Source organism: Salmo trutta, chromosome 3 (assembly GCF_901001165.1).
Source record: "Salmo trutta chromosome 3, fSalTru1.1, whole genome shotgun sequence".
NCBI lineage: Eukaryota > Metazoa > Chordata > Actinopteri > Salmoniformes > Salmonidae > Salmo > Salmo trutta.
Window position 1 is genome coordinate 32,918,592 of NC_042959.1, and position 18,960 is coordinate 32,937,551.

General features: G+C 45.4%; 2 protein-coding genes, 1 long non-coding RNA gene and 1 pseudogene across 4 annotated transcripts; 2 read left to right on the forward strand and 2 right to left on the reverse strand.

Moving 5' to 3' along the window:
* Positions 1-2,638: 2,638 nt before the first annotated feature.
* On the reverse strand, positions 2,639-5,793 carry LOC115173431 (solute carrier family 25 member 51). Of its 2 annotated transcripts, XM_029731497.1 has the most exons (3): positions 5,238-5,793; positions 4,476-4,575; positions 2,639-3,709 (listed from the first exon to the last, which is right to left on the reverse strand). In XM_029731497.1, the coding sequence occupies exon 3, from the start codon at positions 3,632-3,634 to the stop codon at positions 2,681-2,683; it is 954 nt and encodes a 317-aa protein (XP_029587357.1). In that variant the 5' UTR covers positions 3,635-3,709; positions 4,476-4,575; positions 5,238-5,793; the 3' UTR covers positions 2,639-2,680. The 2 variants fall into 2 exon arrangements, with proteins under 2 accessions (XP_029587357.1, XP_029587351.1); XM_029731491.1 differs by lacking the exon at positions 4,476-4,575 and having other exon boundaries at positions 5,238-5,791.
* LOC115165273 (integrator complex subunit 10-like) lies at positions 4,079-14,423 on the forward strand (annotated as a pseudogene).
* Positions 9,825-10,369, forward strand: LOC115173443 (uncharacterized). Its single transcript, XR_003871612.1, has 3 exons — positions 9,825-9,937; positions 10,070-10,178; positions 10,283-10,369. It is a non-coding gene; the product is annotated as an uncharacterized LOC115173443 (long non-coding RNA).
* tlr1 (toll-like receptor 1) lies at positions 13,963-17,424 on the reverse strand. Its single transcript, XM_029731478.1, has 2 exons — positions 17,201-17,424; positions 13,963-16,887 (listed from the first exon to the last, which is right to left on the reverse strand). Exon 2 carries the CDS (start codon positions 16,883-16,885, stop codon positions 14,462-14,464), a length of 2,424 nt encoding a protein of 807 aa, XP_029587338.1. The 5' UTR covers positions 16,886-16,887; positions 17,201-17,424; the 3' UTR covers positions 13,963-14,461.
* Between the last annotated feature and the right edge of the window lie 1,536 nt (positions 17,425-18,960).

Here is an 18,960-nt window from a genome sequence, read left to right on the forward strand (position 1 = left end):
CCCTCATACTAGTTCTGTCCTCCAGTGCCCTCTTTCTCCCTCTCCTCTCTCTCTGCAGCCCCGTCTCAATCCCCTAGCAGCATGCCTTCCCTATCTGGCCTGTCATACGCAGTGTGGGCCGCTGCATGGCGACTGCCTCTACTCAAGCTTGAAATTTGAGCCCATTATGTCAACAGGGGTTATGGGCAGAGAGGAGAGAGTGTACAGCAGTCAGAATGAAGGGAGAGAGAGGGAGAGAGAGGGGAGTGGAAAGCAAGGAATTCTCAGAAAGAAAGGAGAGACAAATATGGAGGAGAAGCAAGTGAAGGGCTACAGTGACAGGCTGGAAGTATACAATTATGGGCAAAATGGTTGTGTTCCTGTATTCTTTATGAGTGTATTTTTTCCCCCCATCATTAAACCAATGGGCACTTCAACAGACACACACTACAAGTGGCACTTCAGCAATAAGCTCATTACACACAAATCTTTGACAAACATTTTCAAGATACATTTATAGTGGCGTTGATTGATGGGTTATAATAACTGAGTAAAGAAATGGTACATAATAGCACTTTCCTAGTCCAGTTCCCATGTGCTTCTGAGTATACCGCTATTTCCAGTCGTCTTTCAAGTAATACCTACAGGACAAACACCTGCTAGCCATTAGGCTGGTACTATAGAGATGGAAAGAAATCTTGTCTTTGTATCTGTGCCATTATGACATCTGTGACAGCGCCATTGAGGCTACAACTCATAGGAATCCCCAACCAGTTGACTACTTTTTAAAAAGTATTCCATTTTCAATATTAAAAGCTAATATTGGTGAGTCCTGAACCAAATAGCGTAATTACATTTATTGTGGCCACTAGATGGTGGTGACTTACCTTAAAGCAATTTAAAAATCAAGACAATGCTCTGATCATTGGCTGATCGCTCCCAACCATAGGAATCCACACTCAATTGCGTACTTTAAAATGGTGGAAGCTATCTAAGTTGAGTTCTCTAACCATCTCTATGGCTAGTAAACCGCACAGGGTTGAATCAAAGAGACAGATAGAAGACTCCTCTTTATATCTGTGCCATTAGAGTCTGTGACAGCATGGGCAGCACCATTGAGGCTATAGCTCATAGAGCCCCGCAGTGGAGGTGTCATAATACCCATAAAACCTTGCGGTCAAAACAGGGAAACGGTTCCAATCGTTTTTTCAACTGTTCATTTTTCCCCATAGAGGATTTTAGAAACACTTAAAATAAGGGCTGTGTTTCATGTAGGCTTACCCTGGCGTGATGTTTTGATAACCATGTAAATCTCTCTCGGACAAGGTGACTTATCAATATATTCGGCTCTATTTACTCTCAGATTTGAAAATGGTAATTAGCGTCAAAGTAGACATCATGCAGAACTACAAATCCCTGCAAGGTCTTGCATGTCATCTCTAGCTGACACCTTTGCTAACAGGTATTGTGTCAATTTAAAACTTGCACAAGACAGTTCACAGAATTGCCCAATTAAAGAAATGTAGCCAATTTATTAATTACTACATTTAGCTAACATTAGATAGTTAATCCAGAGATTCTTACCTTGATTCTGCATTCTTGTCCAGATCATCATGGCATTTGTATTCTTTATGATAGCCACATTAGCATTTCACAGAAATATATTTGCCCGAATTCCTATGTATTAAAGTCACCTTGACCTAGAGATTTACACAGTTATCAAAACATAACGCCAGGGTGAGCCTACACAAAACACAGCCCTTACTTTAAGTGTTTCTAAAATCCCCTATAGGAAAAAAAAATCAATGGCGCAATTTCCCTGCTTGACCACTAGATTATATGGGTATTATGACTCATACTGTAGTACTCTAATGGAGTCCCCACCCAGTTGACGATTGACTACTTTAAAATGGCAGAAGCATAGTGGAAGCCCTCAATGGTATTGCCCATGCTAAAACTGCCTTTTGGCCACTAGAGGCCTCTATCATTCTCTATGGGTCGAATCAGTGCATAATCCAAGATGACCGACATGGTAAATAGTTGGACAACAATCAGTATACCAGAGTTCACAATCAGAGGACCAGAGTAGAGAAAGGAGAGGGGTTGAATGGACTAATAATCAATGCACACAGATCAAAGCACTGGTCAACACAATGAATAGTTCTTTGAAAGGTGCTCTTGGTCACTCTAAAAAGGCTTACACCCAGTAAACTGCCTCTGACACTTTCTGCTGGGAACCACAGACTACACAAAAAAAATGTATTGAAAAAGGCTTTCGTCGCATGTTGGACCCAGACGCAGGACTTGTGTATCTGTGAGTCTCACTTCGATACCATGACTCAAATTGACTGTCTTGTTTAATCTCACACCGACTGGTGACCATTGTCAGTAGCGCAACTTCACCTTTCAAATGCCCTTTGTCCTCTTCTACTTGCCATAGACCCTTACCCCCCACATACACTATCTAGACCTGTTTGGGTGGGCAGTGGGCACATCAGAGTTTCAACAACAACGAGCACCAAACAACACTTTCCCAAGTCTTTTTCTCGCTCTCCCCCTCACGTTCTAGTCCCCCTCACGTTCTAGTCCCCCTCACGTTCTAGTCCCCCTCACGTTCTAGTCCCCCTCACGTTCTAGTCCCCCTCACGTTCTAGTCCCCCTCACGTTCTAGTCCCCCTCACGTTCTAGTCCCCCTCACTTTCTATGACCCTTTCAGTATCAGAACACTGAGCAGAAGCTCGTATGTTGCGTTGATGATGCCCCAGGAGAGAAGGGAGCGGTGGTAGTTGAGGTGCGCCCCTCGGAAGAGCATGGACACGCTGCCGCCCCTCTCCCTCCACACCGTCATCAACACCTCCCCACAGGGGCGGAAAGCACCCCCCACCTGGGACTGGGCCCGCGACTTCACCACATTCAGCGGGTAGAACATGATCCCCAGCGCCGCCCCCAGCATCCCTCCACACACAAAATCATTGACCAGGTGGCCAGCCCGGCTGGAGGCCTCAGGGAGCTGCTCCTTGATGGGCCCGCGGAGGCCGAAGAACAGCACATTACTGGGTCCGTTCCTTATTAAGACCGGCACCAGGCCCCGGTAGCACTCCTTCACACCGTACTCGCTCAGGAGCGTCCGGAAGGTGTGGGGCGTGTTTTGGAAGCGGCCGTGGTGCCGGTGGTCCTGGAGGAGAGTCTGCACACGCTCAAACGGAGTCAGCACAGCCTCTGCCGTGCCCGCCAGCGCCGCCGCAAAGCTCCGCGTCACCAGCTCGGGAATGCCGCTGCCGGTGGGCACCTGGTCCAGTAAGACCCGGGAGAAGTCCTCGTACAAGCCGAACATGATGGCTACAGTGGTGGTCTTCTGGAGAAGAGGAGGGAGCAGCCCCCTGTAGAGTTTCCTCATCCCGTCCCGTTGGAGTTGTCTGACGGCCTCTCTGGCCCGCACACCGTGAAGCTGCTGTCTGAACAGAACCTTCTGGATGGGGAAGGTCACCACGATGTTGGTGAAGGCAGCTATGGAGCCACACACGTAGTGCTTCCCCCGAGGGCCGAGCGCAGCGCCCAAACCCCTGCCAGATAGCAGGGAGCCCCCTCCTTTACCCAGGGACCCCTGGGGCTGTGACGTGCAGGCTGACTCTGGGTCCATGGTGGTAACAGCCATGGGAGATGAGACGCACCCTGAGCCTACGCCACCAGCATCACTGCTGGGGAGACAACCTCTAGGATGATTTTACACCTGTGGGAAGGAATGGAAAAATTGTTACATTTACAATATTTAAAATTGGCTACAATATTATCTACTGGTACTGAAACAGCATGTGAACTGAAGTTACTTGTTCCTTTCAGCAAAACATGCATTGTCTATTATAACATTGTAACAAATGGATGGTCAACCAGTCTGCAAAAACTCCCTCGTGATTAGTGGAGAAGCATTGTGTGACTATGAGGCTTGTATCCAGAAGGCATCAGGCTGTCTGCACTGGGGTAGGACTGCAGTTTTGCAAAATGATAAGACAGCGGTAATATTTGGGAAAAAAATGTTAACAGGTTGCCAGTGTAACAAGGATCTTGGGTAAGTAGGTTTGGTAATGCAGTTCAGCGCACCATGGACACAATCCAGGTCTGTGTACTGCAGCTATTGAAACTTGGCTACAACTCTCTGTTTGCTGCAGTTACCATCTCAGTGATAAGAACTATTGCATAACTTGATTCTAATGTACAAGGTGATATGTACTCTTCAGAAAGGAATTAAGAGACATGCATGCATCATCATTTTGTGCAGTCTAGAAGTTGTCCAGAAACAATTTAAAACCAAGCTCCACATTCAAGTGCCTTCTAAATATAGGTCAGAGTAGTGGAACTGTCACTAGAGGTCAAGCTATGAAAGCAGGTTTCGTCAGAAGTGATTCTGCCAAATGCAAACCGTTAACAAATTGAAATTAGTTGAGTCACCCAGTGCAGATGAACTGTCAGTGACCAGGAGGAACAGGCAGTTTGCCAACCTGGTTGTTGAGTCTGATCATCGTTGTACTCTGGTTAGAACGCCTTCTAGGAACTTCCCCATTTGCTGTCATGACTCATGGGCATGCTATGTGGACACACCTAAATGATGCACACATGAAATGCTCAAGTTGGCTTGGTCAATGGAGAAGTTGTCAATACGGTCAAGAAAGACATGCTCAAGGCTATCGGAGTTCTATCCAGCTAACGTTAGCTTCAGAATGTATTCCAAAGAGTACACACGGGCACAATCCAGATTATTTTGAATGAGTCATTGCTTTACTGGCCAACTCCAAAACAAAAGGACAGTAACGTGACAGCCTTCTAAACCTGTCTTCGTCCTTCCTAGACCCACCAAAATGTTTCCTGATTGTATGTCAAAGGGTTGCGTCTACGCTAACAAGCCAGCTAGTTAGCTAACATCCTTTTCAGGGCCTTCTTTAGCAGCCAGTGACATGGCTAATCTTGACAGTCAAGATTTCATTAACAAGCTATAGTAAACAGGAGTTTGACTGAGCTAGCTATCTATCTATCAAGTTAAATACAGTTTGTAGGCCTTTTGTATCCAGCTAACGTTTGCTAGCAAGTTGACAGTGTCAAAGCGGACAACTGGCTTTTACTCGATTTTTTGGACCAGACAAACAGTCGCGAGAGAGATAGCCTTGAATGGGCATGCTATCGTTGTAAATGTAAAAATTAAAATAAACATTATATAGGATATTTCAACACTAGGTCCAAAGTATCCAAGTTTACTTGTCTTTTACCTTGCCACGAAGAAACCTTAGTTTACCACGGAAATGGAGCTTGCTAGTTCGTTCCGTCTGCTGTCGATCGCAGATGCACGGGGAAGCAGCTGACAGTAGGAAAACCAATCGAGATGTAAATAGTGTGCCTTTCGACCACCGGGCCTGCGCTAATCTACAAATAATAATCCAAAAATAAGTATCCACTATAGTTTGTGGCTGAAGGTTTCAAACGTATCAGTTTATACGGATTTTCTGATACACACTAGAGGGGCTATTGTTCAAGCGTCCTGTTGGCTCTCTTGAATCATGTTACAACTACAAGGTGTATTTGATAAATAACATTTGCATCTCAATTAGATTATATTTTGAAGGTTAACTCCATGACTAGAATACTGCCCCATGCTTTTTGTGATGCTCTATTTTGCATTGACACGTTTTTGTCTGGTTGTGTGATCTGTCCTATGTGCAATATTCTGTCATACACCAGGCGGCAGCCTTTACCAATGTCGTCACTAGTTACCACAGCCACAAATGGATTAAAATCAGATTTTAAACCTAACGCTAACCTTATGCCTAACCTTAAATTAAGACCAAAAGTGTTTACGATATAGTCAATTTTGCTGTGGATCAGCTCTAGTGTCTAGTAGTGACTGATACGCCTAGTCAATGATACCTCGAATCTAATGTTATCACACATGCGACTGCAAGTCATGATTTCATACAAATATTCTCATTCATGGGAACAATAAACAAATGCCCCAATTTCAATTTCAATTCTAGCAAATTCTACAATAATATGACCAAATATGTCAGCACAAAAGGACTGCGAGTTTTTCGTGAAAGGGGCTCGGGATCTTGTGTCTGATGACCGCTAGGTCCCTCTATCCCACTGACTTCAATATTAAGGTAAACTGCGTCTAGTGAATGACAATTAAACTCTAGCTAGCTGTTGGCTTGAGAAATAGTAAAGTGCTACTGACGAGTCATTTGGAATACATGTAACGTTAGGAAAACTAGTCTCAAGAGGTCTGGTCCTTGGCTTTATTGCACACAGGCTGGAATGAAATGTCACATTGGTGTCTTGTCTTGACGGTATGAGACGTACACCATTGGGGGAAATGCAAAGACAGCTTCAGCGGGCAGACTGCTGTACGACATGGGAGTGAAAGTTCTTATCTCTACTTATGCACACACTCACAGTACTGTTGATGACTGATATAAATGCTGTTGTTTGTAGTGTGTCCTTCAGTTTTATCAATTTGTCTCGCAGCTCAAAAATACCGTAAATGTCAGAGTAACCACTAGCCAGAAGGTTAAGCATTGCAAACTGAAACTAGCTAGCTACTGGCTAAAGTTAAACAAGCAACTACCAAATTAGCTACACTCTTAATTATTGCAACAAAACCATATTACGCTCTTGAATAACTCAACAATTCACAAGCATGTGCAGACAATTAACAAGCATGTGCAGACAATTAACGGGTTTATTTTCTCTTCTGTACACTTATTACATTTTTGCTACAAGACAAAAGCACATACTGAACAAAAATATAAACGCAACAATTTCATCGATTTTACTGAGTTACAGTTGATATAAGGAAATCAGTACATTGAAATAAATAAATTAGACCGTAATCTATGGATTTCACATGACTGGGCAGGGGCGCAGTCATGAGTGGGCCTGGGAGGGCATTGGCCCACCCATTTGGGAGCCAGGTCCACCCACCATGGAGTCAGGCCCAGCCAATCAGAATGAGTTTTTCCCCACAAAAGGGCTTTATTACAGACAGAAATACTCCTCAGTTTCATCAGCTGTCCGGGTGGCTGATCTCAGACGATCCCGCACTTGATGAAGCCAGATATGAAGGTCCTGGGCTGGCGTGGTCTGCGGTTGTGAGGCTGGTTGGACATACTGCCAAATTCTCTAAAAGGACGTTGGAGGTAGCTTATGGTAGAGAAATTAACATTCAATTCTCTGGCAACAGCTCTGGTGGACATTCCTGCAGTCAGCATGCCAATTGCACGCTCCTTCAAAACTTGAGACACCTGTAGCATTGTGTAGTGTGACAAAACTGCACATTTTAGAGTGGCCTTTTATTGTCCCCAGCACGAGGTGCACCTGTGTAATGATCATGCTGTTTAATCAGCTTATTGATATGCCACAGTATGCCTGTCAGGTGGATGGATTATCTTGGTAAAGGAGAAATGCTCACTAACAGGGATGTAAACTAATTTGTGGGCAATTTCTGGGATCTTTTATTTCAGCTCATGAAACATGGGACCAACACTTTACATGTTGCGTTTATATTTTTGTTCAGTATAGTTACTGCCAGCTAAAGCTAACAACACCTCTTCATCAAGAAATGTTAGCCTATAAAAAGGAATGAACACCCCTCTAATACGAATATAGACCCTTTTCCAGTACACAACACACTGACGTCACACACAGATGCGCGCGACTCTTGACGGCAGTAAGAAAGCCATCGCCGTCTGCACCCATGCAACATAGCCTAGATTTACGTTTTTATTACTTCTAAACAAATCACTTTTTGGGGTTTTTCATACACATAAACTCAGCAAAAAAAGTGTGGCCACCAGCTGCATTAAGTACTGCTGTGCATCTCCTCCTCATGGACTGCACCAGATTTGCCAGTTTTTTCCTGTGAGATGTAACCCCACTCTTCCACCAAGGCATCTGCACGTTCCCGGACATTTCTGGGGGGAATGGCCCTAGACCTCACCCTCCGATCCAACAGGTCCCAGACGTGCTCAATGGGATTGAGATCCGGGCTCTTCGCTGGCCATGGCAGAACACTTACATTCCTGTCTTGCAGGAAATCACGCACAGAACGAGCAGTATGGCTGTTGGCATTGTCATGCTGGAGGGTCAAGTCAGGATGAGCCTGCAGGAAGGGTACAACATGAGGGAGGTTGATGTCTTCTCTGTAACGTCCAGCGTTGAGATTGCCAGCAATGACAACAAGCTCAGTCCGATGATGCTGTGACACACCGCCCCAGGCCATGACGGACCATCCACCTCCAAATCGATCCCGCTCCAGAGTACAGGCCTCGGTGTAACGCTCATTCCTTCGACGATAAACGCGAATCCGACCATCCCCCCTGGTGAGACAAAACCGCGACTCGTCAGTGAAGATCACTTTTTGCCAGTCCTGTCTGGTCCAGTGACGGTGGGTTTGTGCCCATAGGCAACGTTGCTGCCAGTGATGTCTGGTGAGGACCTGCCTTACAACAGGCCTACAAGCCCTCAGTCCAGCCTCTCTCAGCCTATTGCGGACAGTCTGAGCACTGATGGAGGGATTGTGCATTCCTGGTGTAACTCGGGCAGTTGTTGTTGCCATTTTGTACCTGTCGGGGGTCCCAGCGATATGTGATTGAGGGGCTGTCAGAGAAGTCATCGGGGGTGGCTGAGCCCTGGGAGAGACTGCTGGACATTCTGGCAGTGGTGGGGGCTCGATGTGAGTGGCAGGGGGACAAAGGACAGAGGTAGGAGCACAGATAAACAGAATGTAGCTAGTGAAGAGTGTTTATGTGTGTGTGTTGAAATGCCTGAAATACTGCTTGCTGTTAAGGTGCTGTGTGTGTATATTCTGTGTGTGTGTTTGTGTGTCTATATCCGTGTATGTGTGTGTGTTTTGTAGGGGCTACGTGGAGATGCTGCAGTGGGTTAAGGAGCTGTGTCGCTACCTACCCAGTCTAGAGGGAGAGACCAGGTCGCGGTGCTGCAGCCAGGTGGTCGTCTGTGCCTTCCTGGTCCTCTTCCATAGCTTCTACCTCTACGTCTCAACTGTACAGCATGCCGTTTCGGGGTCAGTGACAGTGAAAATGTCAATTTTGACCTTTGAGCTGTGGTTTTGGGTCGATTCTGTTAGAGGCTAACCCCTCAGTTTACAGTGAGGTTGTGTCTGTTGCATCCGTGCATTTATTTGTGTGTGTGTGTTTTGCAGGTGTGAAGGCGTTGGCCTCTGGGCCGTGGACACTGCTGGAGGACCTGAGCTCTGTGAACAGTGATGTGGAGCTGGAGAGAGAAACGCAAACTGGTTGACGGCCACGAGATGACCATGGTGAGAGGACAGACGGGAAATCAGTGGGGAGTTTGTGTGTGTTTGTACCTGCTTGTATTTGTGTATGTGTTTCTTCAGAGCTCAGACGATGAGGTCAACAAGACAGAGATGCTCGGGTGGGTGGAGACTCTGGAGAGCTTCCGTTTGGCCAGGGAGAGCTGGGACCTCCTCCACTCCCACGACAGCCTGGAGACAGGTACGCCCTCCAAATACATCCCCCAGCTCATACCGGTGTGCTCTCTAAACGTGTCCCCCGTCTAAGCAAATGTTTCTCATTCTGATTAAACGTTTTCACACCCGTTCTCCAGAATTCAACAAGATTTGTTCCTCCTGTTTCCGAATATTCCTCACAGATGTGATCATATACTAGCTGTACATATAAAGATTATCGTGTGCTATGAGTTCATCAGTGTTTTGTACGTCCATGTATTTGTGTTCAATGTGTATGCTGACGTGAGTGGGTGTGTCCTCTCCCCCAGGGCCAGTACCGTAAGGCCCTGTCCAGCTTGCTCCAAATGGCTGCGTTCCAGCAGCCTCAGCCTGGACAGAGCTCCCCAGGACAATGTAACCTGGAGCACCACAGGACCCTTATACAGCAGGCCTCCTGCCACTACGCACTGGGAGAGTACAGGATGGGTATACACATACAGAGAGCTCCTCCATAAACATTGCATACATACAGAGAGAGATTGCATCTGGGTTTACTTGTCAATTGAATTGTCATTGTGTTTCCATATTTTTCGTGTTGTGTGTCTTTGTCTGTATCAGATGGAGTGTGAAACGTTGCTTGATGTAGTTGGTGGGCTGGTCCTCCAAAACCAGGATCCAGTCGAGAACACTGAGGTCCAGGGCGAAGCTAGGGGCAAACCCAGGAAAGGTGAGCGCTCTATTAATACACTGTGTGCGTATGTGTGTATGTGATTATTTTAAAATGCCTATAGTAAGTATCTATGTTAATATGTTGTGTGTTTGTGTTGCTAGGCAATGACCTGAGGCTGCTGCCGTGTAAGAGTAAAGCGATCCTGCCATTCTTCACCTGATGTTTGCCTGTTTCGAGGTCCTTACAAAGAACAATAAACACATACAGTGCCCTCCAATAATATCGGCACCCTTGGTAAATATGAGCAAAATGAGCAAAAATTATTTATTGTTTATCCTCTTGGTCTTTCATTCAAAATATTCACAAAAATCTAACCTTTAATTAAAGTGAAATAATTGAAAGAAAAAATGTATTGTTATCATAAAACAAATATTTTTCTCAAATATATATGTGTCACAATTATTGGAACCCCTTCATTCAATACTTTGTGCAACCTCCCTTTCCAAAGATAACAGCTCTGAGTCATCTCCTATAATGCGTAATGAGGTTGGAGAACACATGGCAAGGGATCTGAGACCATTCCTCCATACAGAATCTCTCCACATCCTTCAGATTCTGAGGTCCACACTTGTGGACTCTCCTCTTTAGCTCATCCCACAGGTTTTCTATGGGGGGTTAGGTCATAGGACTGGGATGGCCATGGCAAAATCTTGATTCTGTGGTCAGTGAACCATTTTTTTGTTGATTTTGAGGTGTGCTTTGGATCATTGTCCTGCTGGAAGATCCAACCACGGCCCAGTTTAAGCTTCCTAGCAGAGGCAGTCAGGTTTTGATTTAATATCTGCTGGTACTTGATGGAGTCCATGATACCATGTGTCGTGACTTGACTTTAATATTAATTTGAAAACTGTTATTTTTCTAATTAACTAACTATGTTTAATTGTTACCCGATTAAATTAATCAAATAACAATTAACTCATTAGGATCTGGGCCACCACGAGAGCGGTTCTTTAAAGAGTTACCATCTCCCGAATTAATCTCTAAAAGGTATTTACCTATCACATCTATAAACAGTCAACTTATTAATCAAAACCTCATTCTGAGCAGTCAAAACCTTGCATCTGAAAAAAACAGCCTTACTTATGATTCAGTACTACACAAATTGGTTTAATTATTTATTACTAGCTAATTAAATGGGAAAACAGGATAAACATACATGCATCAGTTATTGACTGGAGACTTAATACGCTAAAAACAGGTCCCTAGCGGAATGACAACAACATAGCTGCTTGTTAAAGAAGAGATGGAGAGGGAGAGAGAGGGACAGAGACACTTAACATTGGTACATTCAGAAACATCTCTCACCTACAGTAACCATATACTTTGCATGAATGTCTAGAAATCATGAATGTATTTATGTGAAATGCCTGGGTTCGCCAGGGATCTCTCTCGTGAACAAGGCAGCCTTGGAAAGGGAGTTGGGCCTTTTGGTGGCACGCTTGTAAGGCTCTGATTGTCCGAAATGGTTCCGACAAGTCTTCTACTGTTGTCCTCTGTAGTTGTCCAGTACCCGGTGACTTGTTGTGTAGTCCTGAACAGAACTACAGTTGACTTTCCTCCGATTCACTCTTGAAGATGCTTCTTTGAAGATAGACTAGCCAGCCGTGTCGATGATTCCCCAGTGGGGTGATGAGAATAGCATAATACGATGGTTTGAGCAGAGTGACAGAATGGTCCTACGTAAATTCACTTTTGAAGATACTTTACTTAGGACAGCTAATCAGCCGTACTAGTGATTGTCCGGGAGGGGAGATTATCGTCTCTACCTGGTGTTGAGATTCAAAGTTCAAACCACTTTAAACGTGCAGCTGCACATCTTTCTGGTCTGGTATGTTAATTTCTTAATCCATCATTTATACAGTTTGCAGGAAAGGGGTGGTTCCGGCAGGCTGACACTCTCTGACCTCACTCAGGGCGGTGACTACTCACTGTGCAAAGTTATTTAAAAAAACTCTTATCTCTTATAGCTTCTCAAATCACATCCCTATCTTAACAAAAACACTTTCATCATGTTTCAGGGAGAGTCGCTGTTCCTGAGTGATTGATAAGATCTGTTAGCAGGGCAACTTCCAGTATGATAACTTTTTCGACTACGTCACCAGTATCCTTCTCATACAGTATATCTAAAATAATCTTGATTAACCCAGAACTAAAATCTTGCGTAATTTTAGCTCTCTTCTTTTTCTCTCTCTCTCTCTCTGTTTGTTCCCTTTAACTCATTTGTTCCTGCAAATATTGATATGCTGGAGGAGTTTGCAGACCTGCCACTACAGAGGGGGGCGTGTCCAGCTACTGCCCAATAAGGGAATGCTAATCAAGTAAGCACCTCCTACTGGCTTATGTTTATATATATTGTACACAGTCATGTTCACATACAGGTAGCGAATAGCAGCTCAGCTGTGAAGCATTATGTTGAAAAAGGGTTAGCAGTACAACGCGCCGTCTATTCAATATTGAAAAAAACTTTGTTTGAGGTTCTTCCTAACTTTTAACCCAGAGCGTGAGTTGATAAATGTTGGTGTTTACTGTCCTCAGGAACTCTAGTCCCGCTCTGGGTGGGGCGGTAAACACCCTGCTGCTACCTGGGGTGCAGACGACCGACAGGCACCCCTGCCCAGCACCCCTACGTCAAACACTCTCCATCCCTCAGCCCCAAACCTCACTGAAATGTTTTGTCTGCCGTTTTCATTGAGTCCTTGTTGTGTTTTATTTTCACGAAAGTGTTTGACCCATTGCATCCATTTATGTAGCCGTTACTGATGTTTTTGAAGTCTATTTCGATCAAAAATGTTATCTCTAGTTGTCATTGCATTTGTGAACATTCATGTTTGACTATGTGTTATTGCTTTTGACGTTGTTGAATCTTCCCGTCAAAATTTTGCCTTCTTGGTAGATACCTGATACTCTCATTCAATTTCAAAACTATGAAGACTGTATGTGAGGAAAAGTTGTTTCCTTGATGTTGTGAAATGTTATTTTTATCATTGATACATTTGTGTTTTCTCACAGTTTTATCATTGATACATTTGTGTTTTCTCACCTGTTGCTATAGAGGTTTGGACAAAAATAAACAGTGTCTGATTTATAAAATGATGAATGTGAAGAAAACGTTAGAAAGGGGTTCTTTCTCATACACACCCATTGTCTGTGTTCCTCTGCCCTGTAGGCACCATACAGTGACGCGTGGCATCACTAAGGGGGTGAATGAGAACTTCCGTCTGGCCGTGGAGAGACAGGTGTCACTCTGCACGGAGAACCTGTATACTGTCCTCCACCGCTTCTGTATCAATGAGAAGATCATCATCATCCAGTCCCTGCCCTGACCTCTGACCCCTTCAACTTTGACACTTGGACATCTGACATTTGGCTCATGGGTCTAATGTCCACAGTGAAACCCTGTTCGCTGTGCCGCTTGTGTGCTCAGGAGACCATCGTCGTCTTCCATCAGACCTGACAATTGAACTCCTGACCCCTCTATGACCAAATAACAATAATTAGAAAGAGATAGATTACTTGTTTCCCTCTTTCTAGGGTTAATCTGTGGTGCTAACGTTACTCATGAGCGTAAAATCTTCTGTACTTTCTCCCTTGTTGTACTACTTGCCTTAAAATTAGATAATGACTTTCAAAGGATGTTCTTGCTAACATGAGAAGGTTCTGTACTTGGGAAGGATTCTGTTTCTGGGGATACTTAACAGGGATTGGTCTACTGTGTCTGTGGTATTTGCTCTCTGTCTGCCATTGGCTGTCTTGGTACTTTTTGTTTATTTTTCCTTTTTTTAAATTTTGTGTTGCCTGGCTACCCAAACTCTTTGCTCCGACCAAACGCTATGGCACGCCCACGGACATTATTTTCTTCTCCACAATGAGACTGGTTTGAGTACCTCCACAACGATTTCTGGAATGGATTGGTCCCAAAAACCAATGGGTTGGGCCAGAGCCAGAACACACGTGCGTAAAGCGGTGTTTGAAAATTTGTCATTGGCTTTGATACTCAGATTGGTTAGAGATGATCCAATCGCTGATGACTCAGTTTTGTACAACACCCCTCATTTTGACGTCACCACAAATGACTGTAGTGAATGATAGAGCAGCAGAATAATTAATTTTGAGTCATCAGGCAGCATTTTATGAAGTGTATATAAAAAAAGAGGTTCTAAATAATTGTGAGATTGCTGAAAAGTTGACAAATGTGAGTGTATTTTTGATATTTCTAGATAACATTAAAAATATATATAAATATTTTTCTTCCCCAATTTATCTTATTTTCTCTCTCCCTCTCACTCATCCATGTCGTCTCGTACAGGTGCAGTGGGCAGGTCAGCCTGCAGTGCAGCCCTGAGATTGGCCCAGAACAGCCTGTGCTTGCCCCTGTCCTGGGGCCACTCCAGATAGGTGTGTCTGCCCATCATGGCCTTTAGCTGATAGTACTTGGAGGGGATCATGTACTGAGGCAGAGGCTCCAGGAGAACCAGGATCACACTGTCAGACCCTCGAGTCAACCGCTGATGGCTGGCAAAGTACAGCTCATAGTGGCACCACTCGCTCCGGACGAAGTGGCGAGAGAGGACGAACACACAGCGCCGGCTCCTCTCCACGCATTGGATGATGTTCTCCACGATCGTCTTCCCCGGGACGAAGTCCCTCTCATGGCGGCAGATGTGGAGGCCCCCGCCGGAGCCTTCCAGATTAGGCAAGAGCTGGCCCTTGACCCAGTCTGCATCATGCTGGCTGTAGGACACAAAGGCGTGGAACACCACCCCCTCCAGTTCCTCGGGCCGGACCTGCTGGGTCTTGGCACGGTGCTTTGCCCGGGTCCACTGCCAGATCATGCCCAGGTACCACGGAACGTCCAGGTGGTGGCACAGAGTCACCATAATAATGATAATAGCCACTGCCGGGCACAAGATGGCCGTTGCCAGCAGGCCGACATTGCAGGAGATCTCAGGGATCTGGAAGCCCTCCAGTGTGGAGTTCCTCCAGGCTTCGGGATAGCTGCAGCGATAGGCTCCTGGCCAGTGGAGAACTTGGATTGCAGGGTGTCCGCTGCCCAGGCCAGTCCCAGCACCCAGATCCCTGAAGCCCCTCAGGCCACATGTACAGGTGAAGGGGTTTCGGCTGGCATCTAGAACCTGTAGAACAGGGCAAGTCTCCAGAATGCTCACAGATGGGGCATGGAGGGAGTTTTCCCTGAGAAGGAGATACTTAAGGTGTGGGAATCCAGTACACACCGGGAGGTCCCTCAGCCGGTTGGCACTCAGGTCCAGGGCCAGGAGGGTGTCCAGGGCCAGCAGGGTCTCTGGTACAGTGGAGATCTGGTTGTTCTGGAGGTCCAGGCTGGCGGTGCCATTCGGCAGGCAGCTGAATACCGACTCACTCAGCCCATTGGAAGATAGGTTCAGGTGGACAATGTTCGGTGGCCAGTGGCATTCCTGGCCGCTGTAAACCAACGAGTTGAGGCTGAGGTCCAGGTGACGCAGAGAGATCATGTTCTGGACCCTCTTGCTCAGGGTTTGAAGGCACCTTAGGTTGTTCCCTCTCAGAGCCAGTATGTTTACTTTATTCAGGGTTGTACACTCTACAGTGATTTGCTGTTCTACTCTGGAGAAGACCGTATCAGTCAAGGCACAATCTGAGAAGTCTAGCTGCAGTATCCCGCTGGGTGACTTGGGGCAGGTCATGTGTATGATGGATGTCTCAGTCATCGCCAGGCGCTCCACCGGCATGTTGATGAAGAAGTTACAGAGGGCTTCCAGGGAGAAGAAAAAGCTAACCACCCCCGCTCGCCTGGCAGAGAAGGATTTAGTGTGGGACGTGTTTCTTCCTGGGGTGTCAATCAAAGGTGGGATGTGGATGGCCACGTCTGAAGTGCTCAGGTGGATGATGGGGGATTGGAACAAGGCGTTTATGGTGCTTGTCAGGTGCTCCCAGGTGATGGCCATATTTGTCAGGTAAAGATGTGTGGTGTTGACTGCCCTTCTCTCCTCCACAAGTTCCACCAGGTAACTGTGGTAGCCATTGATGTTCATACCCATCAGCTCAACCTTGTCGAACATCAACAGGGCGTCTGCGATCAGATTTCGATCGGTGGGTTTGTTCGTCAGGCCGATGCTGACCTTCTCCGCCTGGACGTCACTCAGGCTGCCGCTCTCATAGGCTGTGAGATTCTCCAGACGAAGGGTCAAAGTTTGCAGGTGTACATCAGTGATGTTGATGAAATCCTCCACCCTGATGATTTTTGCTCCGAGCCCCAGTCTCTCCAGCTTCGTCAGGCTGTGGAACTCCACCCCCAGGGTCATGGTGTGGAACATGTTAAAGGTCAGATCTAGGTCTCTGAGGTTCAGCGCTAACAGCAAGTACCGTTGATCAGATAGGTTCTGGAGCTGGTTGTGTGAGAGGTCCAGACTCTCCAGGAGTGGAGTGGGATGAAACGTCTCCGGATCGATATCCTCCAAGACATTCCAAGAAAGGTTGAGGAATCTCAGGTGAGTTGTAACTTGGAAATCCTCATGGCCAAGTTTGTGTATGTTGTTCTGGGAGAGGTCCAGGGCTTCGGTGCATGGAGGTAGGTTTCTGGGAACAGAGGATATGTTTTTGGAGGAGAGGTTGACAATAATGGTGTGGATTTCTAAGGAGGAGTGGGTGCACTGATGGACTCCCATTAACGCAGCCACAGCCCAGAGGGTGACTGCCACAGCCCTCATCTCTGTTGAGGGACAAGAGAAAATGTAACAAACAATGTTTGTGTAAAAGAGGTAGTTATAACATTGTGTGTCATGTGTGCTGTGAATCATAATAAATCAATAGGCTTCCATTAGAATGTGAATAAAGGTTTTGGTTCCTGTTTTCAACTTGCAGTGTTCTTAGGGTCTTCGTAAAAAAGGAGCTTCCTTGTTTTATTATAGACTCTTAAATAGACTCATTTTGGTCTATAATACAGTACAGAAACTCACAAATGCCTTAAAAACAAGTCTGCAACACACACGCACACAGAAAGAGGGGGGAAAAAGCAGACTGACCTGTCTTCTCAGTATCCTATGGCTTTTCAAGTGATGCGTTTGTTGAGATAATGTTGAGTCAGTCACAGTCAGTTCGTCTCTCACTTTCAGATAAATCTCTCTTTACCTTTGCGATTTCTCTCATCGACACCCGTCCTATCGCCTTATCGCGCTCACTCTAACACTCTCTCTGAGCATACAGTAAATGTTGAGGACAGGGGAAACAGACATGTGAAACCAGGGCTTTCAAATGTGCAGGCAACTTCTGTCCCTTCTTCTCTCACATCTCTTTCTCACTTCCCTTTTTATTCACAGTGATGGGCAAGGAATTGAGTGCTTGACAGGAAATTAAGTTTGGCCACATATCTGTGAATTTGGCACAGCTAGTGGCTTTGATTAATATATTACTCAATGTATGGCTTCATTATAAGAATATTACATAGGACATTTTAAGGTAGATCTAACTTATTGTTATATTGATTTACATAAATGGGTAGGGTTGGAGGATATAACAACTGCGTAAGACATTGGTTACACAGACCAATTCTTTCTTGAGCAAATGGTCGGGTGGCTGAAAATAAAAAATATATTTATTTTTAGACTGCAAACTGACTGCAAGAAGCCCAGAAATATATAATATTTGACTAAAACGTAATCATTTCAAACCTTGATTACATTTGGGGACATTGCCCTACGTGGGGTGCCGTCTTTCAGATAGGACGTTAAAATGGGTGTCCTGACTTTGTGCTCATTCAAAATACCACGGCACTTATCGTAAGAGTAGGGGTGTTCACCCCGGTGTCATGGCTAAATTCCCAAACTGGCCACATTCCATCATGGCAACCTAATCATCCCCCTCATTCCTAATTGTCAAATATCACTCCTCACCTCTCCACCTGATAGCTGATGTGTGGTGAGCGTTCTGGCACAAACATGGTCGGCGTGCATCACTGAGGTGGGCGCTGTACATTGATGGTGATTGAGGTGAGTTTCCCTCTACTATGTAAAATGATTTGAGTACCTCTATTGGTGGAAAAGCGCTATATAAATCCAATTATTATGAATCATTATTATTGGTAAACGATCACGTCTCTCTGTTATGCGTTGGGGAATACTTGGGAACAGATTTCCAAAATTAAAACCAGTTGGAGCTGATTTCCTGGTGTTTTTACAGTCTTTTATGTCCAAAAATGAAAATTCTATAAAAAAAATGTAATAATAATAATTTGCTCAGAAAACTTGGGGAAGCCAAATAAAACCAGCTGCGGGCCAAATTCGGGCCGCTAGTTTGGGAATCATGCCCTAGACCAATGAGCCCTGCTGATCTTGATCGAGAAAAGCTTGGGTATTTTAATAGCCACCCATTACACATTTTCAAAGACAGGGCTTGCTGGTCTAGGAGTATGGTTATTTCTTTGGGTGCGAGCGGTCCAGGGTTCAAATCCTGGCTGAACCCCCCTTTGTGAAAATCAGGGCTTTCAAGTCTGACCCCTTGCCACGTACACAGTGTGCTTCTAAACACTCCCACTTCACTTCTCCCTGGGCCCGGCGCGTTGCTGACTTTACAGTGAGCTGCTCTCTCCCTTTGACGAATGGATTCATGTGCTTCTCCAAGAGAGTGCACCATAATGCATATTTTTATCCCATATTCAGCAGTGGTAAAGTCGCTAATGGGAACTGATAGCTTCAGCCTCCCAAGATGTATCCCACCATGTACCATCGCTGATCTCCTGTTTGATATACTAGATCAATTTTAGTCCAGGCAGTTCAAAGGTACTAGT